We start from the raw sequence: 21,804 nt of genomic DNA on the forward strand, positions 1-21,804 counted from the left end.
TGAGCATACTGCAGGATGTGCACTGAAATATTTTTAAAGGGGTGGGACTCTTACGGATTTCCATATTTTTTGTACTAATATGGTATTAAATTCATAATACAGATTATAATCAACATTTTTAAATCTGTAATTGAGTACATAAGTCTGGAAATATTTTTTAAAAATTCACATTAGGAGCTTTGTATTACACATAGAGCAGAATCAAAATTTGTCTCCTTTTCTTGTTAATACACTGATCTAGTATAGTCCAAAACCAGGAGTTAAATTAGATCTTCAATCTGCTTCTTTACAGTACATTATTTTTGCAGCTTTAAAGAAATAACCACATATTATTATATATGTAATTAATATTATTGCACATAGTACTTTTATGTCAGAGGAGCAGTTACGAGCATTTAAAAATAATTAAGACGACATACACTTGAAAATATCAAATATATTTAATTGTGGGACAGCCTCCGTGACCTGTCCCTAAACCTGAATAACCAGATGAAGCCAACTTCATGGGACACCTGTAGTGCTCTGCCAACCTCTGGAAGGTCTGCCTGTCTATTACAGCAAGTCCTTGACTCATACATCTACACCCGGAAAACCCAAGGCTGTCGCCTGTTCTGGTGCAGCAGCCCAGGTGTTCCTGTGGTTGTTTGTCAGCCAGTTCAGGGAGCTGAGTTTAACAAAGCACTGCTCCTACTAAATACATATCTGTGGGTTAAGCTCCCTGATCCAGCTCAGTGCTGTAGTTGTACAGATGATTAAAGTTAGTACTGAAACGCTGGTATGCAGCACACCAGCCTTGAAGTGGTTCTATTTCCCCTTCTGCCTGTCTCGTGCTGGCTTAATTGTTAAAAGCAGCTGTGTGGTTAATAGCATCAGACAACCGATCTGAGCTGAGGCTTTTTTCACTTGCTGGGTTGTTTTGTGTTTGCTGGGTTAAACTAAAAGGTTAGCTTTAATGTAGCTGAGGTCTCTGATCCGAGTTCACGTGCCACCTCACCAGTGCTTGCATCATATTCTCACTTCATTTCATCCTTCGTATGCAATATGACTGTGTACTGTGTAATGTGGTATCAATGCACTTAATGTGGAGTGCATGCAATTTTGTTATTAATATTAATTCAAAAGCATTGATAGGAAGATTTTATTTATTTATTTTAAACCAAATACAAAAGTATTTTCCCATCAACTTGAGTGATTACTTTCAGGGCATTCTTTTTGTCTTGCTTTGCTTTTGTTCAAGTATCTTTGTTTCTCAGAGTAGATCTGAGTTGACATGCACCTATTAGCATTAGGTATAAGTCAGCACCTCAGAAATCAATAGGGCATATCACACCTTGCTTCTTGTTTAGGGTGCTCCTGATGCAGATGTATACAACTGTGCCACTTAAAACTGGTGTGACATTATTTCAAAATTCACATCTACTTGTTCTGGATTTTAAAAGTGTGGCAAGAAGGCACTAAGGAGAAAAGAGACTTTTATACAGTAACAAATCTAAGATATTGCAGTTGGTCTCGAAACAACTCAGGCAAATAGAGTATAGCAATATTGTAAGATGTGACTGACTATGCAGCAGGTATAGTAAGAAAATGTGGGTGTGTTGAAGGTTCTAGGAAGGAAGACTACAGCAAGAATTACTACCATTTCAGGTTACTTTTTGCCATCAAACCCCCTTTCAAAGCTAGTTCCATTGTTCTTAATGTTTATTTCCAGGGTTGGAACTATGTAAAGAAACCACCTTGTGTTTGTCCACGTTCTGCTTCCTGTTCCTGAATTAATTTAAGTCTGGCAACCTGTGTCTGCAGAGCTGGTTCTAAGCATGCTTAAGTTGAAGAATCATTTATGCTATGGTTGCTTACGTGTTTGATTATGAAATGTTTAAAGTGCTGTTTGGGTAATACCTTGGGTAGTTTTTCTTACAAGTCTTCACAAGTTTGAGTAGTGACAAATCTTTGCCTAGCAGCAAATGCTGAAAAATAATTGTCTGCCCATTGACTCAAGACAAAGTAATCTGCTGTACATTTTTACTAGGGTAAATAAATCTTATTGTATGCTTGGTATAATAAGAAATTGACTGCAGTAGAAATGCTAGAGGGTGACTGCTTATTGTTGTAAAAACATGAACTACTTGCATCATCAAGGGTTCTTAGCATATTAATACAGTGGGTTACCAGCACTAAAAACAGGCTTTTTGGTTTTTTTCCTCATGTGTCTAGTAGTGACTGGTGGAATATTAGGTTGATAAACTTTGCATTTCCCATCCTTCCCTGACTGTAGTTTCTTTTGGAAAACAATTAGCCTCTCCTGATTAATGAAAAACTATCTGGTAGGCAGGGGGGGCACAGCTGCTAGTAAAGTTCATAAGCAGTAGCTAACTAACCTCTATGGAATGAGCTACCTTTCCTGAACGAAGGATAATTGTGACAAATAGTTCTAATAGTAGTACAAGTAATAAAGTTTAATAAATTAATAAATTGTAGCTTTTACAAGAAACTTCATTATTTTTTTTTTTTCTTCTAATGTTATTTTGAAGATCTCTGATTAAAATTTTTGCCTCTCTTCCCTTCAACCTTCCTCTTGTGATTTCTGGTTAATTTTTGTGATTTCTGTTTGAGTCATTCATTCAACAGCTATCAGCTGTTGTCTGTGGTCACTCTGTGACCATCCACATTGGCTACCTTTCTTCCTTCTCTCCTTATTCAATTGTGACAGCCTTGTAGAAAATACATACGTTTTTAGGTACCAGATGTGCTTATGAATACCTTCTGTGTCAGATGGTGCTTTTCAGGCTGCTGAACACCTGGATTAGGCAGCCATACCTGCGCCATGTGTGTTGGGTGTTCTTTTCATCTGTCTTACTGTGTTGGCTTTCAGCTGCCTTCAACCAATTCCATGAAACAGAAACCTGACGGCAGATATGGCGGAAAGTGCAGAAACCTCTTGGCTTGCTTCTGCTGCAGTGAGGAGTTTATGCTGTCAGTTCAGTAGTACTGAAAGTCAAACTTGTGTAATGATACATGTTCTGTAGGTTGAAATTTGTACACTGCTATACATGTAGAACATTGCTTGCAGTTATTTATAATAGAACATGCATTTACATGGTCATTTTAGAACTATGTGCTTTACTTAGACTGTTTTGCATTTCATTTTTATTCTCAAGATGCCTTTCCTATTTCCAGAGTTTCTATTGGTGGCTCAGCCTGTTCACCGTTCTTTAATTAGAGTGCACGAATGGCACAGGTGTGTCTCTGGTGAGGTGGGACTTAACAAGGGGTAACTCAGGAGCCAAAAATAAGTCTTTAACTTCAGGTATGAGTCCTCATTTAATGAGGATTTGATGACATCTGTTGTGGGGTGGACTCAATTTTCATGTCACCAGACTAACATGGGATGGTAGATGAAGATGGTTCCTGTTCATGCTTGCTTAGAAATGAAGGAGAGGAAAAAGCTAATGTGCAGATTATAATAGTTAATGCTTTGATTTGAAAAGAGTGCTTCAGAAATTGTAAGAAAAAAAAAAAGAGAAAAGTACAAAAGCATATGTGCGCCATACCCGCATTTAACACCTCTGCTTTTGTCGCAAAATGTGAGGATTGGGTGTCCCTTCGTTCCTCGTGTTTGCAGTTGCCGTTGCTCAGCACCTGCAGCGTGGCGGCTGCTCGTCTCGCGAGGAGGCGGACCCGCACTACGTGTTCTCATACGCGCCTACGTCACCCTGGGGAAGTCGCTCCATCACTCCCCGTCTTGGTGACGCGCTAGGGCGCCCGTTCTATTTTTAGCCGGTTGCCGGGCAGATTTGCACAGGCCCCCTGCGGTGGCTCCGCCCCGCGGTTGCGGATTGGTTTATGCTAAACGACTGTCCCGCAGCCAATCCGGAGCGGTATGTAAATTTCCCGTGGTGCCCGGCCATCGGGCAGGGCAGGTTTGGCTCTGCCGGCGCGGGAGCTGGTGAGGGGCAAGGTGGGTGCAGGGGCTCTCTCCCAGAAAGAAAATACATCATTTCGTGTGGAAAACCGGCAAATAGCCTTCCTGCCTCCAAAACCTAAAAATTATGAAAAGTCCCTACCAGGCTTCAATTAAATGAAATTATGAAGTGGATGATTCGTTTTCATAACTGAAGACCTGCCTCCTCCAATCCCAGGTGCTGCATTTGGTGGGAGTTCAGCAGTGACTTGTGTGTGTGGAAGGGCTGGTCTGAGCAAGGAACAAGCAGTGCAGCAGGTGCTCTGCCCCTCCTGAGACAGGGTATCCTCACTAGACTAAATACTGATAATATTTTATAGAACAGCAGATTCCCGCAGCCAAATGATCAACTGCTATTTTAGTTCAGTTCTAAATTGTTGCTTTTCGCTGCTGAAAAAATGTAATCTTGGCAAAAAAAAAACCTTATAAAAGGCGCTTGTATGCATGACAAAAACATTTTAATGCAGCATCACCTTTTTCTTGCCACTTACATTTCTTCTGGCATTAGAGAAGTGACGTCAAGGGACTTCCGCTAGCATCAAACAGCTCATCTCTGAAATTCTATGTCACCAAGTCGTAAGTGTTTGAAAGCCAAAGTTACATCACTACACTTAGTTGTATATGTAATATGTGAGCTAGTTTAGAAAATACGGAATGTTAATGGTAAATAGATCATTTTTTACGGCAGGGTTATTCTGCATTTTATCTAACAGAAAACTTGTAAAGAGGCCTGCCTTTAAAAGATGCAGTTCTTCATACATTACTGATACCTTCTTATATCTGTAGCCTGTTGAATTTTCATTTGAAATTTCACTTGTAAAAGGAAAAAATATTGTGAGCCTGAGCATGAACAGAACATCTTGCCTTTTTTAAAAAAGAGCTTATAATTATTTTTTTTTTGGCTGTGTGTACATGAATGATTAATTCAGGTTGTTCAGGTTTTAAGTTTGGAATATCAGAAGTTGGAGAAGTTTTTAATTGCAGATGTGTTCTGGCAGTTACTGTCCACTTCTATGGAATTATTAGTTTCTCCTCATATTTAAGGATAATGGTAACTGTTAATCCTGTGCCAAAGATTGAACTGCAATATAACATTTAAACTGTGTATAATAATGTTCACAAATGTATTTTAAAATGCACAAATTCAACTTTATATGTAATTTTAGTAAATCCATTTTTTACAGAAATAAACATACTTTTAGATTGTGCTAAAAAAATCAGTAAGAAAGCTGAATTTTCCTGTTACAGATACTTCAAACAGCAGTATTAGTTTAGTGTTTGGAGATCTCACAGCTGAACTGAAAAGCTTATGTTTTGAGTTGTTGGTAAAAGTTGAAATTTCTAACACTTGTGGGAAGTAAGAAAACACAGTATGTACTGTGGTTTCTCTGGCTGAGTTCCACTCAATGAATTCTACTGGTTTAATGACCTAAATGGCTATTAAAATTTAGTTTACATAAAAAGACAAACTTATTGGAGAATGAAGTTTTAAGCTTCATGTGCTAAAGAGCGGATGTTTATAAGGCATTTGAGTTGCGTGTATAAGGCTAACTGGAGTATGTACTTTAATTGAAGGTTCTTATAGGAAAGATTCTCACTTGTTTTCCATTCTTCCATCTCCAAAAGTGTGCATTTTATGTTTAGTAGTTATGAAGGCATAAACTGATGAAACATGTAATGACAATTCCGCAAAACCACCAGCAGATGAAAGATCTTAGTTGTGTAAATGGACTTGATGGTCCTTTTTTCCCACGAGGAATCCATTTTTTCCAGGAGGCATGGCAGCCCCATGGGAAAAGAACTCTTAAAATTACTAATTTAGTATGAGAAATGGGTTGATGAGCCAGAGTCAAAGGCAGTGTTATGTTCTGGTGGTAGAGAAGACACAGGACAGCTGTTTAATTCACTGTGATGCCACAGCGATAAGACCGTAGTTCAAGCTTGTACATGAAATTGTCAATCAAGTACAGTACACAAAGACCATACAAACTGTTTGAAACTGTACTGTGAATTTACTCTGGTTTACTATGCCTGGAACTATACGTTTGGTTGTTTTTCTTAGGCATAGATACACGTGTAGAGTAAATGCTTTACTGAACTGCTTCCTCAAAAGGTAGAGCTCAAGAGTAAGAGAGAAAGGCCTCTACTTTCAAGGCAGAAGTCATATTGCGTTTGTGAAGAAACACAGATTTTGATGCCTCTGTTGGGACACTAGAAAAACACAAGCATGGCATGGCGTTTGAAGAAAGGAGAGGTTAACAGCTCCCATACTTGAACCCAGGATCTCAGCAGTAGTTTTGATTCGACATTTTATATCGCAGAAATTCAGGAGTCTTAACCTAAAAATGTTCCTGCATGTTGAACACCGAATCTTTCTTGAGGCTGTGTACCCCCTGTGCACTGCACTCATGGGTTAGTGCTTTTGTGCAGCTCTAGGTCTCAAACAGAAAACCCCTAACTTCGTTATTTACTAGCTCTTCGGTAAGTCTTGTTTGTTCAATATGTTCAGTGCAAACCCTGTGCAGTGGGGCCCCATGTTTATGCCCTGGCTGAGCTCTTGCCAACGGCTTCATGGGGGTTTGTTCTGGGTAGAATTTAAGGAGCTGCTGTCTGATTGGCTGCAGTATAGCTGCTCCTTCCAGCCAATCAGATACAGGGCCTGAGTCAGTTTGCATACAACGCTGAGGTGAGGACTGCAGGCTGGTGCATTGGAGGGGAGAGGATGCAGAGGGGATGCGGCGCTGCAGCGCACTCACCCTTGGGTGCTCTTGTGAAATTACAGGTCTCTGCTGCGGGGGGAAACACTGCTTGTTTCCTAAACAGTGAAACTTGATACTGGGTATTAAATATGGTGTAAAAAATAATGCTTTTTTTTTTTTTAAATTATAGTGCATCTTGTTTTGCTGTCTGTGCATGTCCTTGTTTTGGCTGAGAGAGTGTATTTTCTTCCTAGTAGCTGGTATAATGCTGTGTTTTGAATGTACTATGAGAAGAATGTTGATAATACACTGATGCTTGGGATGTTGCTTAAGCAATACTTATATGGAGTCAAGGACTTCTCAGCAAGGAGGCTGGAGATGCCCAAGAAACTGGGAGGGGGCACAGCCAGGACAGCTGACCCACACTGGCCAAAGGGATATTCCATACCATGTGATGTCATGCTCAGTAGATAAACTTGACGAATTGATCAAGGGATAGGATCACTGCTTGGGGATGGGCTGGACATTGGTCTGTAAGTAATGAGCAGTTGCACTGTACATCACTTGTTTTCCATATACTATTATTATTTATTATTCTGTCTTCCTTTGCTGTCCTCTTAAAATGTCTATATCTCAACCCATGAGGGTTTTTATTCTCTCTCCAGTCCTACTGGGGCGGTATCGTGAGTGAACAGCTGTGTGGTGCTTGGTTGCTGACTGGGGTTAAACCACAACAAGTGCACTAGGTAACATGGGACAGGATGGTGACTCAGGTTTTTTTCTTAGAAAATGACACATTCTTCTTTAGCTTTGTTCAGCCAACGATAATTTAATTTTAGTCTAAAAGGAAAACTCAGATGTATTGCATGTTCATATGTCCTCTGGTTCGTTTATTACTTTCTAACATAAAGGCTTAGTTTTATGTGGATCTCAGTAGGCCAGTGGTGTGTATTTTCCATTCAGTCATATTAGTAGGCTTTTATTAGTGGTAGAAAACCACATCATAGGCACATATTTTCAGTGCGTGTTCTGTAAGAATAGATCACAAACTTATTTAAAAAATAGTTTTTAATTTTGTGACAATTTATATCAACATTGCTATAGATTACTTCAACTGAGAACTGCTTTTTATGAACCACTACTTGAAAGTAGATTCTGTTCACCACTTCAGTTCTCTGGGACTCTGCATCTAGAAGAAAATGTTCCTAAGCATTTGCTGCCTCTCTTTCCTTGGTTTGGCTATGCTACATTTTAAGTAGACTTTTGCATATTTGAACACAGATTTTCATGATCAAAGGTTTTACTTCCTCCATGTAGTTCTTGTGCTTTGGCAAATGTTTTATGGTTGTGGTGCTTTTAGCTGGCACTGTGTGCACCTCAGAGACCCTGTTCCAGTGCTGTTCTAGACTGATGATACTACGCAAACGCCATTGCATGTTGTTATTTAGATTCCAGCCTCTCTTCCCTTGCCATGTTTCCATGACCTCTTTTGTCTGCTGCCTGTTACCAGGCAGGATTCAGGCAGCTGCTTGCTGATTGGTTAATGTTTCGAGCAGCTCTTGGGCTACTCGTATGAGCACACGATGATAGGCTAATCCATAGCAGCTAAGATAATACTTTGCTCTGTTGCTTTAGAGCTGTGATCTCTACAGAGTAATAATAATAATAAAAAATAAGCAGAAGGAAAACTTTTTAATTGGCTGAAAGAGGAGTCTTTTGCATATTTCTCTGTGCACTGACATATCTTGCTTTTGCCATGTAACACACATTTGGTAATGAGAAAATAATCTCCAGGTATTATTGGAAGGGGTGCGTGCCCCTTGGTGTGTTCGTGTCTCTCATGCTGAAGTGTGCATGATTTTCAAGTGTAAAATGAAAAAGGAATTTTCATAGATTACGTACAATGTGTGTGTTGGTGTTTCAAAATTGATTATTGTATTTTAAAGATCAAAACAAACAAAAAAAAGCAACCCAAAGCCTACCATCTTATTTACAGCATTTAACCCTTACACACTTAGCTCTACGTGCAGGAGTCATTTTGTGCAGTTCTGTACAAATGCCTTTCTTTGAAATAAAAGATTTGCCCCTGTTGACTTGGTGCCTAGGCCACTAGTTTCCTTCTTGTGACTTGGTCACACAAGGAGTGAAAACTGAAAATACAGAAGCATCAGATGAGGGAAGTGCGTAGCAAATGTAGCTAAACTGTGTTAATTTTTAAGTACAAAGGTAGACTACCAACAAACATTCATTTCGAACACTACTAGTTTTAAATGTTTTATTTATGCAAAACTGAATTTGTGTAATCTACTCTGGAGTTGCTCTCTGAAGGGCAACCCTCCTTACCCCTCTGAAAGACTGGAAGGCATTATGTATCAGATGGCTGCTGGTTGACTTGCACAGGTAGGACCAAACCTGTCTGGACTGGTTACAGATTTATTTTTTTCTGTCACAGAGATCTGTTACTTGGCTGCAGTGCACTCCCTTGTGGATATAGCTGGGAACGCTTTAAGGCTGGTCTGCAGTGATACATGATATTTAGCTGTTAACTAGCATTTAGTGCTCATCTTTTAATCTCATCTATGATTATAATTTTGTCACAGTAGCTTTTATTGGATATTCTTTGGTTGCAAAAGATTGTAGGATTCAGCTGAAAATATCAGGTAACCACTTAACAATGTAATTTTCTAAGAAGCAATTTTTTTTTTTTTTTCATGGTTTCACTGTAGAAATGCATTAGAGGTTTGTTTTTAAACAAGATTTTGGATACTATCCTAAGATAGAAATTTGTCTTGGTTTTGACTGGGAGAGTTAGATTTCTCCCTAGTAGCTGATATAGAGCTCTGTTTTGAATGTAGTATGAGAAGAATATTGATAATACACTGGTGATTGGGATGTTGCTAAGCAGTGTTTATACTTTTCAGCCAAGAAGCTGGAGATGCACAAGAGGCTGGGATGAGGGATCGTGGTCAGAACAGCTGACCCAAATTGGCCACAGGGATATTCCATACCATATGACGTCATGCTCAGTAGATAAACTAGGGAAAAGTTAGCTGGAGGACTGTTGCTTGGGAACTGGCTGGGTATTGGTCAACATCAGGTGGTGAACAATTGCATTGTGCGTCACTTGTTTTATATATTATCATTTTCATTATCATTATCGTTGTTGGGGTTTATCTTTCTCCACACCTCCCCTCCCCATTCTCTCCCCCATCCTACTGAGGAGGACATAGGGGGAAGCAAGCAAATGGCCATGTGTGGTGTTTAGTTACCTGCCAGTTTTAAACCACAACACTCCTTTTGGTGCCCAGCGTGGGGCTAGAAGGGCTGAGATAATGACATCTGACCAGCATACGTTCAAATAAATTTGTTACAGGCATTCATTATATTACTTCAGTTGTCGCTGGTCACAGTGTTGTGTTGTCTGCATGGTTCTATTGTGTAAATCCTTACTTGGAGTATATATTCCCTGTGGTGCTGTTTATCGCTTCTCAGAGATGGATCAGGATTATTATTTGGCTGTACTAGGTAACATCGTTTTATTATATGATAACATTACTGGTCACAAGACTAACTTGTTATTTTTACTCTGCATTGCTGTCATCTCTGTACCCCAGGTGCCATCTTGCAGGGATTATTATTAATCATGCTCTTTACCTCTTCTCCTCAGACAACAATCTATGGGGAAGACAAGAGGATACTTGCCCCCGCTCTTTCATCTTCCCTTTCTCCTTCAAGCTATTTACTACTGCTCTTGAGAATTTTTAATATTTTTGAGATGTTCAAGCCAGCATGCTTCTATTGCTGTGTCTCCTGAATGTGTTTTAGGTCTTTTTTAAGGTTAAACAACTATTTAAAAATATCACCTAGAGATCTGCCCAAGGCTGGGTAGAGTGGCAGTGTACATGGAATAGTATGGGCAAGTACTTAGGACACTGGACATCTCCAGTGTTTTGGAATGTCATCCTTGAACCAAGTGCAGAATCCTGAAACACTAGTGGAATATTTGGAAAAAGTGTGCTGTCACCCTGGCGATTCCTAAGAGATGCAAATCACCGCAACATGTTGGGCCTGATCCACACCTACTGAACCCTGTTCATCGTTACTCAGAAACCTCAAGGGGAATAGATGGTCTCTGGATCTGACAACAAAATGATAGGCACTGTGACCACTCCAGCCCTGACAACAGACACTGCAGATGCGCCAGAGGACCAACTCAGGCCAGTATCAGTTGTCCGTATGCAGAAGAAGAAATCTTAGAAGCAAAAGTCAGCTTGTTTAGTAAGGGATAATGAAAAAGCATGACCATCACAAGAAGATAAGAAGGAAGATGGTAACCCTAACCCGATTCTTATCACTGAATGGGCTCCGAGATATGTGAAAATATTTCAGACGCCATCCCGGCAAGCACTTTGTCACCTGGCTGTTCTGATGCTGGGATAATGAGGCCTGGAATTTGAGGGTGGGGAAGCCAAGCAGCTGGGATCCCTTCCTAGGAAAGCGGGGGCATTGACAAAGTGATTGGAAAAGGGACACAAGACTGCAGCCTCTGGAGGTGACTTCTGTTAGGCATAAAGGAAAGGTATCTCTTCAAGGAAGATATTGTAATGTAGTAGACTACCATGGAGAGATATATCCAGTACCTGAGGAGATTAGTTGTGCTGGAGGTAATTTATAGTGACCTGGACAACAAGTAGTTACCCAAAGATCCAGAGGAAATCCAGTGTACACAACCTATGTGGCAGAAGGTTGTACGGAGTGCATTACCGTCATATGCTAGCTCATTGACAGTAATAAACCGGAAAGATGGAGAGGGACCAACAGCGGATGAATTTGCTGGCCAACTCTGGCAATAAGAACATCTCTCTTCCTTCCTCATTTTGGTCATGGAGAAGCTGTCCCGGAAGGTCCTGCAAATCGAAGAGGATAGGTCCTACTCCCCACCCGTATGGACCAGTATCTCAGCTATCGGAAGTAAGTGTTCTTCTGTTCAAGAGAGAGGATATAAAGGGTACACACCACAGGACACCCTGTGGTTTTACAAGCATGGCCATGGAGAGGATATGAGAAAATGGGCTGAACCCTACTTTGACCCTAGAGGCACAGGTATGTGACTTGCAAGGGAAAACCGTTACAAATGGAGGTTCTTCCAGGAAAATTGCTCCTCTAGTCTCCAGTGGGCAGCTCTCCAGACAGAGTAGAAAGGTTGATCTTACTTCTGATCCTATGGAAAGAACATCTGATATGTAATTATGAGAAGTGAGTAACAAAAAGTATGACCTGGACTAGAAGGGCCCTGCCTCCAACTAGGTGAAGGGAAGAGACAACTGGGTTGATTGGACTGTGTGGATTCAATGGTGTGGCACATCAGACCCCTAGGACTATAAGACTCTAGTGGACACCGGTGCACAATATATACCCTAACACCATCAAACTATAAAAGGGCATAATCCTTTTATATTTCTGAATTGATGGGGATCCCAGCAGCTTACTGTATTGAAGGCCAAAGTGAGCCTAAGTGGGAATGAGCAGCAAAAGCAACCCTAGAGTGACTGGCTGAGAGGCTTTGTGTATCCTTGGCATAGGCTACCTCAGAAAATGGTATTTTAAGGACTCTGAAATGTACCAGTGGGCTTTTGTCGTAGCAGCCATGGAGATGGAGGACATCAAATGGCTTTCTACCTTGCCTGGTTTCTCAGAGGACCCTTCTGTTGTGGGGTTGTTGAGGACTGAAGAGCAACAGATGCTGATGGCTGTCGTGACAGTGTGTACAGTGTACTAGCAGCAATATTGCACTGAGACTCCCCGATTCCCATCCATAAGCTGGAGTTTCCCATCCATTGACTGGAGAGCCAGGCAGTGATCAGCAAGGCTCTCTTTAACAGTCTGTTTTGGCCAGTGCAAAAGTCTAATGGAGAGTGTAGACTAACAAGAGACTGTCGTGGCCTGAATGAATTAATGCTGTCACTGAGTGATACTATGCTAGAACTTCAACATTAACTGAAGTCATAGGCAGCCAAGTGATATACCATAGCTGATATCACTGTATTCTCAATCCCTTTGGCAGCAGAGTGCAGACCACGGTTTACTTTCATTTGGAGGGACATTCAGTACACTTGGAATTGACTGCCCCAGGGGTGGAAATACAGCCCTACCATTTGCCATGGACTGATCCAGGTACACTGGAACAGAGTGAAGCTCCAGAACACCTGCAGTAGGATGATGACATCATCATATGGGGTAACACAGCAGAAGAAGTTTTTGAAATTGGGAAGGAAACAGTCAAATCCTTCAGAAAGCCAGTTTTGCCATTAAATGAAGTAAGGTCAAGGGACCTGCACAGGAGATGCAGTTTTTAGAAAAAAAATGACAAGATGGACATCATCAGATCCCAGTGGATTTGATCAACAAAACAGCAGTTATGTCTCCACCAACTAGTAAAAAGGAAACACAAGCTTTCTTAGGCATTGTGGGTTTTTGGAGAATGCATATTTGAAATTACAGGTTGATTGTGAGCGCTCTCCATCAAGTCACCCAGAACAAGAATGGTATTAAATGGGGCCCCGAGCAACAACAAGGTTTTGAACAAATTAAACAAGAGATTGTTCGTGCAGTAGACTTTGGGCTAGTCCGAGCAGGACAAGATGTAAAAAATGTGCTGTATGTTGCAGCTTGGGGGAATGGCCATATCTGGAGTATCTAACAGAAAGCACCAGGGGAGACTTGAGGTTGACCCCTGGGGTTTTGGAGTCGGGGATACAGAGGATCTGTGGCCTGCTGTACTCCAACTGAAAAAGGAGATGTTGGCAGCATATGAAGGAGCTTGAACTGCTTCAGAAGTTGCTGGTACTGAAGGAGAGCTTCTTCTGGCACTTTGACTGCTGTTGTTGGGTTGGATGTTCAAAGGGAGGGTCTCCTCTACACATCCTGCAGCTGATGCTACATGGAGTAAGTGGATCACACTCATCTCATAATGGGCTTGAATAGGAAACCTGAGCCATCCAGGAATTTTTGAAATGATCATGAACTGACCAGAAGGCAAAGATTTCAGAATATTGCCAGAGGATGAGTTGATGTGTGCTGAAGAGGCCCCACCGTAAAATAAACTACCAGAAAATGAGAAGCTATATGCCCTTTTCAGTGATGGATCCTGTTGCAGGAAAGGATTGGAGGTGGAAAGCTGCTGTATGGAGTCCGTGTAAAAGTATGTCACATAGACACTCACGTACCTTCGAGTCAGGCCGCTATAGAACATCAAAACAGCAAGCAGAGGGATCAGGCTGCTAAGACTGAAGTGGCTCAGGTGGATCTGGACTGGCAAATTAAGGGTCAATTATTTATAGCTTGGTGGGCCCATGACACCCGAGACCATTAAGGAAGGGATGCGACATATACATGGGCTCATGATTGAGGGGTGGAGTTGACCGTGGCTACTATTGCACAGGTTATGAATGAATGTGAAACATATGCTGCAGTCAAGCAAGCCAAGCGGTTAAAACCTCTTTGATATGGAGGATGGTGGCTGACATATGGGGAGGCCTGGCAGATTGATTATGTCACGCTCCCACAAACTGCCACAGTGAGTGCTGTGTGCTTACAGAGGTGGAAGCAACCACTGGATGTCTGGAAGCATATCCTGTACTACATGCCACCACCCAGAACACCATCCTGGGCCTTGAAAAGCAAGTCTTACTGTTACTTGTCACCCCAGAAAGAGCTGAGTCAGACAACGGGACTCATTTTCAAAACAAACTCATAGACACCTGGGCCAAATAGCATGGCATTGAGTGGGTATATCATACCCCCTTGTCACGTACGAGCTTCCAGGAAAACTGGATGATACAATTGACTGCTAATAGGTGTGGGACCTTTAGACATTGGGATACACATTCAGCAAAAGCTACCTCATTAGTTAACCCTAGGGGATCTACCAATCAGGGTGGCCCTGCCCAGTCAAAACTTCCACATACTGTAGAAGGGGATAAAGTCCTCATAGTGCACATAAAGGATATCTTAGGGAAGACAATCTGGGTTAGTCCTGCCTCAAGCAAAGACAAACCCACCTGCAGGATTGCTTTTGCTTAGGGATGTGGGTGCACTTGGTGGGTAATGTGGAAGGATATGGAGGTCCAATGTGTATACTACCTCAAGGGGATTTGTTTTGGGGTGAGAATACCTAATGAATTGAATTATATGAGGTTAATTGCTGTATAACCCTGCCACTGCATGTCAAACTCCTGTAGTTGCTCTGTGCCATATCGATGGTATTACAGTAAGAATCACTCAGATTCATGAAGAATGAACTTTCATGAAACTAAGAAAAGTGCACTAGTGATGGAACCAGAACTGGCTTCATCAGTTGGCACCCTGCAACTTCCTCAAGATCAAAATCTTCAATCCACAGACCAAGGGCATGGACCATGGCAGATACACCAGCTACGAGCTCCAGACATAGTATGCAACTATCCAGCACCATGCACCATCTTTCCTGCCCTGGAAGACTGTTATGACAGATGGAGCTCAAAGTCATGGACTAAGCAAACTCAACAGACATTTTACAGGGATGGCCCGTAATCTAAGGGAATTATATCTGTGTGTGTATATCCAAAGACAGGAAAAATGATGATGATTAATTGGAACGTATTGGTGAGTGGGGCATGATGTAGATGATAGAGAATAAGGTGTGCATGCTGTCCTGGTTTTGGCTGCGGGAGAGTTAATTGTCTTTGTACAGTAATGATGATAAAAGTATATGAAACAAGTAATGCACAACACAATGGCTCGCAACCTATCAACTGATAGCCTGCCAGATCCTGAGCAGCAGTCACCTGGCTAGTTTATCTACTGAATATGATGCCATATTGCATGGAATATCCTTTTGGCCACTTTGGATCATCTGTTCTGGCTGTTCCCTCTCCCAGCTTCTTGTGCATCTCCAGCCTTCTTGTTCAAAAGTCCTTGACTCTGTGTAAACATTGCTTAGCATCAACCAAAACATCATCTTATACTAAATCCAAAACACAGTACTATACCAGCTACTAGGAAGAAAATTGTTAGGTTCATGCAAAAGTAACTGGGGTTGTGGACCATGAATTTTAGATAATTAAAACAAGGCTCAAGCATATATTTATTTATCAACATAGGAACCATTAAAATCAACATAGTTTTGCCAATGAGAAATAATTGTGTTTATTCCTGTAGTGTAAAAACCCGTGCTTCGGGATTTGATGAACTGTTGGAAAGCATTTTCTGCATCCTGCTGATTGTGAAAGCATTTTCCCTGCAAAAAGATGTTGAGATGCTTGAAGAAGCGGTAGTGGGTTGGCGAGAGGTCAGGTGAATACAGCAGGTGGGGCAAAACTTTGTAGCCCAGTCGTTCAACTTTTGGAGCATTGATTGTGTGATGTGTGGTTGAGTGTTGTCGTGGAGAAGAATCGGGCCTTTTCTGTTGACCGATGCCGGCTGCGGGCATTTCAGTTTTCGGTGCATCTCGGCAATTTGCTGAGCATATTTCTCAGATGTAATGGTTCTGTTGGGATTCAGAAAGCTGAAGTGAATCAGAGCAGCAACAGGTGTACCAGACAGTGACCATGAACTTTTTTGGTGCAAGTTTGGCTTTGGGCAGTGCTTTGGAAGTTCTTCTTGGTTCAACCACTGGCTGTTGCCAGTTGTCATATAAAATCTACTTTTCATCACACATCACAATCTGATCAAGAAATTTTTCATTGTTGTTGTGTAGAAGATGACACTTCAAGACGATTTTTTTTTTCCGGTCAGCTCATGACACTCACTTATCGAGCTTTTTCACCTTTACAGTTTGCTTCAAATGCCAAACAACCATAGAAGGGTTGACGTTGAGTTCTTCAGCAGCTTCTTGTGTAGTTGTAAGACGATCATCTTCGATGATTGCTCTCAGTTGTTAACTTCTGATGGCTGGCCATGTCTCCTTTGTGAAACTTCTTGACCCACCACTGCACTGTATGTTCATTAGCAGTTCCTGGGCCAAATGTGTTGTTGATGTTGTAAGTTGGCTCTACTGTTTTATGACCCATTTTGAACTCCAATAAGAAAATTGCTTTTTGTCTAACATCATTTCCGTAGTCTAAACTAAATAGAAAATAAACAGCAAGTAATAAGTCAGGAGCAAAAATAACATAAAGTGAGACGAGCACATTAAAATTATGTATAACCTAACCACATTTATTTAAGAATGTATTCCAATATCAAACAGCAAATTTCAGCAATGCAAAAACTGCAGTTACTTTTGCACCAACATAATAACTCCATCCCAGCCAAAACCAGGACACGCTACCTAAATAAAACTTGTAGGCAAGATTGGTTACAAAGAGAGTGGAACCAGATTGATACTTAGAGGCATGGAATCTGTTTTGTGAATTCTAAGACTTGGTTGTAGAAAACTGTGGCTCATGTAAACTAGTGTTGGTGATACTCCTGCTTCTCTACCAAAAAATCAACAAAATGTTACATTGCACTTGATAAGACAAAATGCAGCTTATTAATCAATTTCTCAGGTCTGTGAATGAAAGTGTGTTGGGGGAATATACAAAATGAACTGTACTAAATCACAGAATCACAGGATGTTAGGGATTGGAACGGACCTCAAAAGATCATCTAGTCCAATCCCCGTGCTGGAGCAGGAACATTTATATTTAATATGCATCCTTTTTGTAATAATTCTACTGTATCAGTGGTGTAAACATTTGCTTATCTGCTGTTTGTGGAAAAAAAAAAAAAAAGAATTAGAATAACTGCCTGATTTGTTTTCTTTCTTTTTTTCTACTTGCTGAAATATCTTTAACTGCCCAAGTGAATTTTTGCGTGTTTTGAAAAAATGAGGAAGAACCATATCCTAAACAGGATTAACTTAGAATGGTGTAGTAGCTTTGGTAGACCTAAGTTGGTTAGCATCAGCTAATTGAAGATCTTGGTTGCTGAGTTTCATTAAGGATATAACAAGTTCCTTATCTGTGTTCTGCATCTGAATAATATTATTATATCTAATCCTTTAAAATTAGGTTCTAGAACAGACCACATGGGGGGAAAAATATAGCTTTAAAAATTTTTATTTCAACAAAATTATTTTAACTTCCTAAGTAATAATGCTGATTTCAAGTCCATTGATTGATTTGATAAGTAGATTTTCAAACATTAATTTTCTTAATTTTTTATATATTAATGTTTTTATTTTTCTTAATATTTGCGTGGGTGGATCAAATGAATAAAATTATATGGAGGGCAAAACTATCAGTTTTCATTGAAAAAGGAACTTTTTCTAAAAGGAACTACCAAAACTCCAGTTTTCATAAGCACAATGGTCTTAGTACAGTATTACTGCAAATTGAATGAAAGTGCTCTTAAAAAAACAAGTGCATTTAACCAATGTATAAATGTTGGGGACAAAGGTCTATTTGATCTATAAAGAAAGGAAAAAAAAAGAAGTATCCTAATGACACATTCAGAATTCTTTCAATGTAGTGACATTTTCTTAAAAGTTACTTGATCTAAAAATCTTGTCATTTACCTCAGTTGTTAATTCTCTTTGAAACTACATGTATTTTTTTATTCTAAAACTATGTGAACTGGTGGAACCAAGAACATTTTGTAATTTTTGTTTTTTGTGAGAAGAGAGGCTACTGGATCTTACATTAGTACAGTACCTGTTTCTAGCTAGAAAACCTCATTGTGTGGCTTTGCTATAACAATACTACAGTATCACTGGTCTAAAACGTGTAATCAGAATATTACTGTGTAATGTTATAGTGTGATCTCACTGATTTTTGCATACATGTGTTTGTGCAGCATACATAGAAACTTGTACTCACTTTTTCTGTGGACAAACAGAATCTAAGTGTGTTGCCAGGTATTTCTTCTGTTTGGTAGATACAGTTCAACCAGTTTGCTTTAAAATGTGCTAAATTCTGCAGTCTATCTTAGGAACACTGTGATATGATGATAATAAATTGTTACCTTCACAATTCTCTCTGAATTTTTTTTTTTTAAGGGTCAAGATGGATAGCACAGAGGAACCTCAGAAAAAAGTCTTTAAAGCACGAAAAACAATGAGAGTAAGTGATCGACAGCAACTTGAAGCTGTCTATAAAGTTAAAGAGGACCTGTTGAAGACAACTGAAGTTAAACTGTTAAATGGAAAGCATGAGAATGGAGATTCTGATTTAAATTCCCCTTTAAGCAATACAGACTGTACAGAGGACAAGAAGGAAGTCAATGGCCTAGTGGAATTGTGTGTGAAGTCTGAAGAAGGCAGAACAGCTTCTGAGGAAGTTAGTGAATCCAAAAGCCCTGAAAGTAGAGCAGGGAACATAGTCAATGACATAAAACCCAAACCTCTAACACTGTCTCCAGAGAATGTTACTCCTGAGCAAGATAAAGATACTGGTACTGCTTTAGCTTGTGAGGCTGAAAATGGAATGCTTGGTAGCAATAAAGATAATTTCCGTGAAGAAAATAATAAAAAAGATCATTTGGAGGAAAGAAAGAGTGACATCCTGTCAGAAGGTGAAGGTAAATCAGTCTGTGATAGTAGTGACTCTCCTGAAGAGAAGGGAGAATCAAATGACTTAACTATTAGTTCCAGTTCATCTGGTGAGGAGAAAAGGACTGGAGAGGTAACTGTAGAAGATGCTGTTGGAGAAGAAGCCATCTCTAGCAGGATGGAAGCTGACGAGGAACCAAAGGACAAACAAGTTGGTACTGCAGATCTTTCAGAAACCACTATTCAGAAGACAGTAGATGAGCCAAGTGAAAGTATCTTGGACCATACTGGCTCTATGGAAACAGATGAAATTATTCCAATTTTGGAAAAACTAGCACCTGCTGAAGACAAACTGAGCTCTCTTTTTCCAGTGGATGACACAGTCCCAGACTTAGAAGATAAAACAGATAGCTGTTTGGGTTCGCCTTCCAAGCAGGAAAGCAATGAAAGTCTACCAAAAGAGGCTTTCTTAGTACTGTCTGATGAAGATGATCCCTGTGATGAGAAGGAGGAACATGCTGAAGAGATACTACCGAACAAGTCTTGTCTTCCAGGTAAGGATTTTCTAAATTGGTACTTTTGATTCAAGTCTGAGATTTTGTTCGTTTCTTAGAACGACACACTGGCGACGTGTTTCTAAATCAAAAAGGCAGTCTTACCCACCAATTCTGTGTTACATAGTTTTATGGTTTTCAAAGAGGAAATTTGAGGCCCAGGAAAAAAAAAAAGTAACACCAAACAAACTGTCGTGTCCAAGATCTGATTTGATTTGGTTTTTTTCTCATACTCTTTACAAACTGGGATACTGGTTGGAAGAAGAGGAGAGATGAGTAATGATCTGACATGGAATATAAAGATGTGTGGGAGGAGAAGTGTGTTCATTTGTTGTTCTTTAGGGGGAAGAAAGGATTTCAACTTTCTTTACGTACAAATGTATAGTAAGAATGAAAACATATACTGATGATCCAGGCATGCCATAAGTCCCGTTTGTTTGTTTGTTTCTTTCTTTTCTTTCTTTCTTTTTATTTTAACCAAAAGATAGTATTAGAAATTACTTCATGAAAAAAGCAAATCAATATATGGTTTTCGTGCCATATAGCTTTTATTCATTTAACTCATGATGGTTTTTATCTAACTTTTATCTGATGACTGTGCCAACTGAGTAACGTTTGAAACTAATAAATGTAGGAATATGCTACTTTAGCCTCTTCATGTAGTTAGCAGAAGATTTTTTTTATGTTAAACTGAATGGATGTCATCTGTAGTGAATGTTTGCCTTGCAGTTTTATAAGCATATCTATTTGGATACTCATTGGCATACTGTTGCACTTCTGAAAATAAAACAAGTGAATAATTTACAGATAAATTGACACTGCTCTTTTATCTGTAATTAAGAATACATATTTTTTGTTCAAATTATCCTTTTTTCCCCCCCCTCCTTCCCTCCTTCCCTCCTTCCCTCCTTCCCTCCTTCCCTCCTTCCCTCCTTCCCTCCTTCCCTCCTTCCCTCCTTCCCTCCTTCCCTCCTTCCCTCCTTCCCTCCTTCCCTCCTTCCCTCCTTCCCTCCTTCCCTCCTTCCCTCCTTCCCTCCTTCCCTCCTTCCCTCCTTCCCTCCTTCCCTCCTTCCCTCCTTCCCTCCTTCCCTCCTTCCCTCCTTCCCTCCTTCCCTCCTTCCCTCCTTCCCTCCTTCCCTCCTTCCCTCCTTCCCTCCTTCCCTCCTTCCCTCCTTCCCTCCTTCCCTCCTTCCCTCCTTCCCTCCTTCCCTCCTTCCCTCCTTCCCTCCTTCCCTCCTTCCCTCCTTCCCTCCTTCCCTCCTTCCCTCCTTCCCTCCTTCCCTCCTTCCCTCCTTCCCTCCTTCCCTCCTTCCCTCCTTCCCTCCTTCCCTCCTTCCCTCCTTCCCTCCTTCCCTCCTTCCCTCCTTCCCTCCTTCCCTCCTTCCCTCCTTCCCTCCTTCCCTCCTTCCCTCCTTCCCTCCTTCCCTCCTTCCCTCCTTCCCTCCTTCCCTCCTTCCCTCCTTCCCTCCTTCCCTCCTTCCCTCCTTCCCTCCTTCCCTCCTTCCCTCCTTCCCTCCTTCCCTCCTTCCCTCCTTCCCTCCTTCCCTCCTTCCCTCCTTCCCTCCTTCCCTCCTTCCCTCCTTCCCCATTGTATAGCTTTTTATGAAATTATGACTATGCGAACCGAGATGTGTTTAAACATGCTTGAACTGGGTAGGAATTCCATAGGTGAAGCAAGATTCAGAGGTCTTTCCATCTCCAAAAGGTTTGTAACCATAGTTACTCAACTTTCTTTTTTGCTAATGATGAAACTCTGTCTTTCACTAATTTGTGATGGCATTCTGAATCTTCAGTCTCTAAACAACTAGAGAAAGGGCGATAAGAATATGTCTCTTGAGCCCTGTTTCAGACTCTCCCTTCTCTTGTGGTATTTACCTTTAAATTTATGCCAGTTGAACAGAGAAAAGGTAGGTTCCGTAGTTTCTTCAAAGGATCTTACTTAGGTGTTGCACTGAGATTGCAAAAGTGACACCTCTGTTGTGCAATTGAAGTATTTCAGAAAATATTTGGAGGTGGGGGGCAGCAAGGAGAAAGGACACTGTGTGTACTTGTGTCAAAATCGTAGTGTGTTACAAGTCTCTT

At 40.7% G+C, this 21,804-nt stretch overlaps 1 protein-coding gene across 7 annotated transcripts in view; it reads left to right on the forward strand.

The window, feature by feature from the left end:
• The window catches only part of ATF7IP (activating transcription factor 7 interacting protein), a 118,191-nt gene that overhangs the window by 44,054 nt on the left and 52,333 nt on the right, over positions 1-21,804 (forward strand). For 6 of the 7 annotated variants that reach the window (XM_065835757.2, XM_065835770.2, XM_065835762.2 and 3 more), the window contains one exon: positions 18,677-19,722. In XM_065835757.2, coding sequence (XP_065691829.1) covers positions 18,684-19,722 — 1,039 coding nt within the window. In that variant the 5' untranslated portion in view covers positions 18,677-18,683. Of the gene's footprint in view, positions 1-3,959; positions 4,137-18,676; positions 19,723-21,804 lie in introns of those variants that run through there. The other variant, XM_071801075.1, reaches the window with a different exon arrangement.

The sequence above is a fragment of the Patagioenas fasciata genome, chromosome 1 (genome assembly GCF_037038585.1).
Source record: "Patagioenas fasciata isolate bPatFas1 chromosome 1, bPatFas1.hap1, whole genome shotgun sequence".
Classification (NCBI taxonomy): Eukaryota; Metazoa; Chordata; class Aves; order Columbiformes; family Columbidae; genus Patagioenas; species Patagioenas fasciata.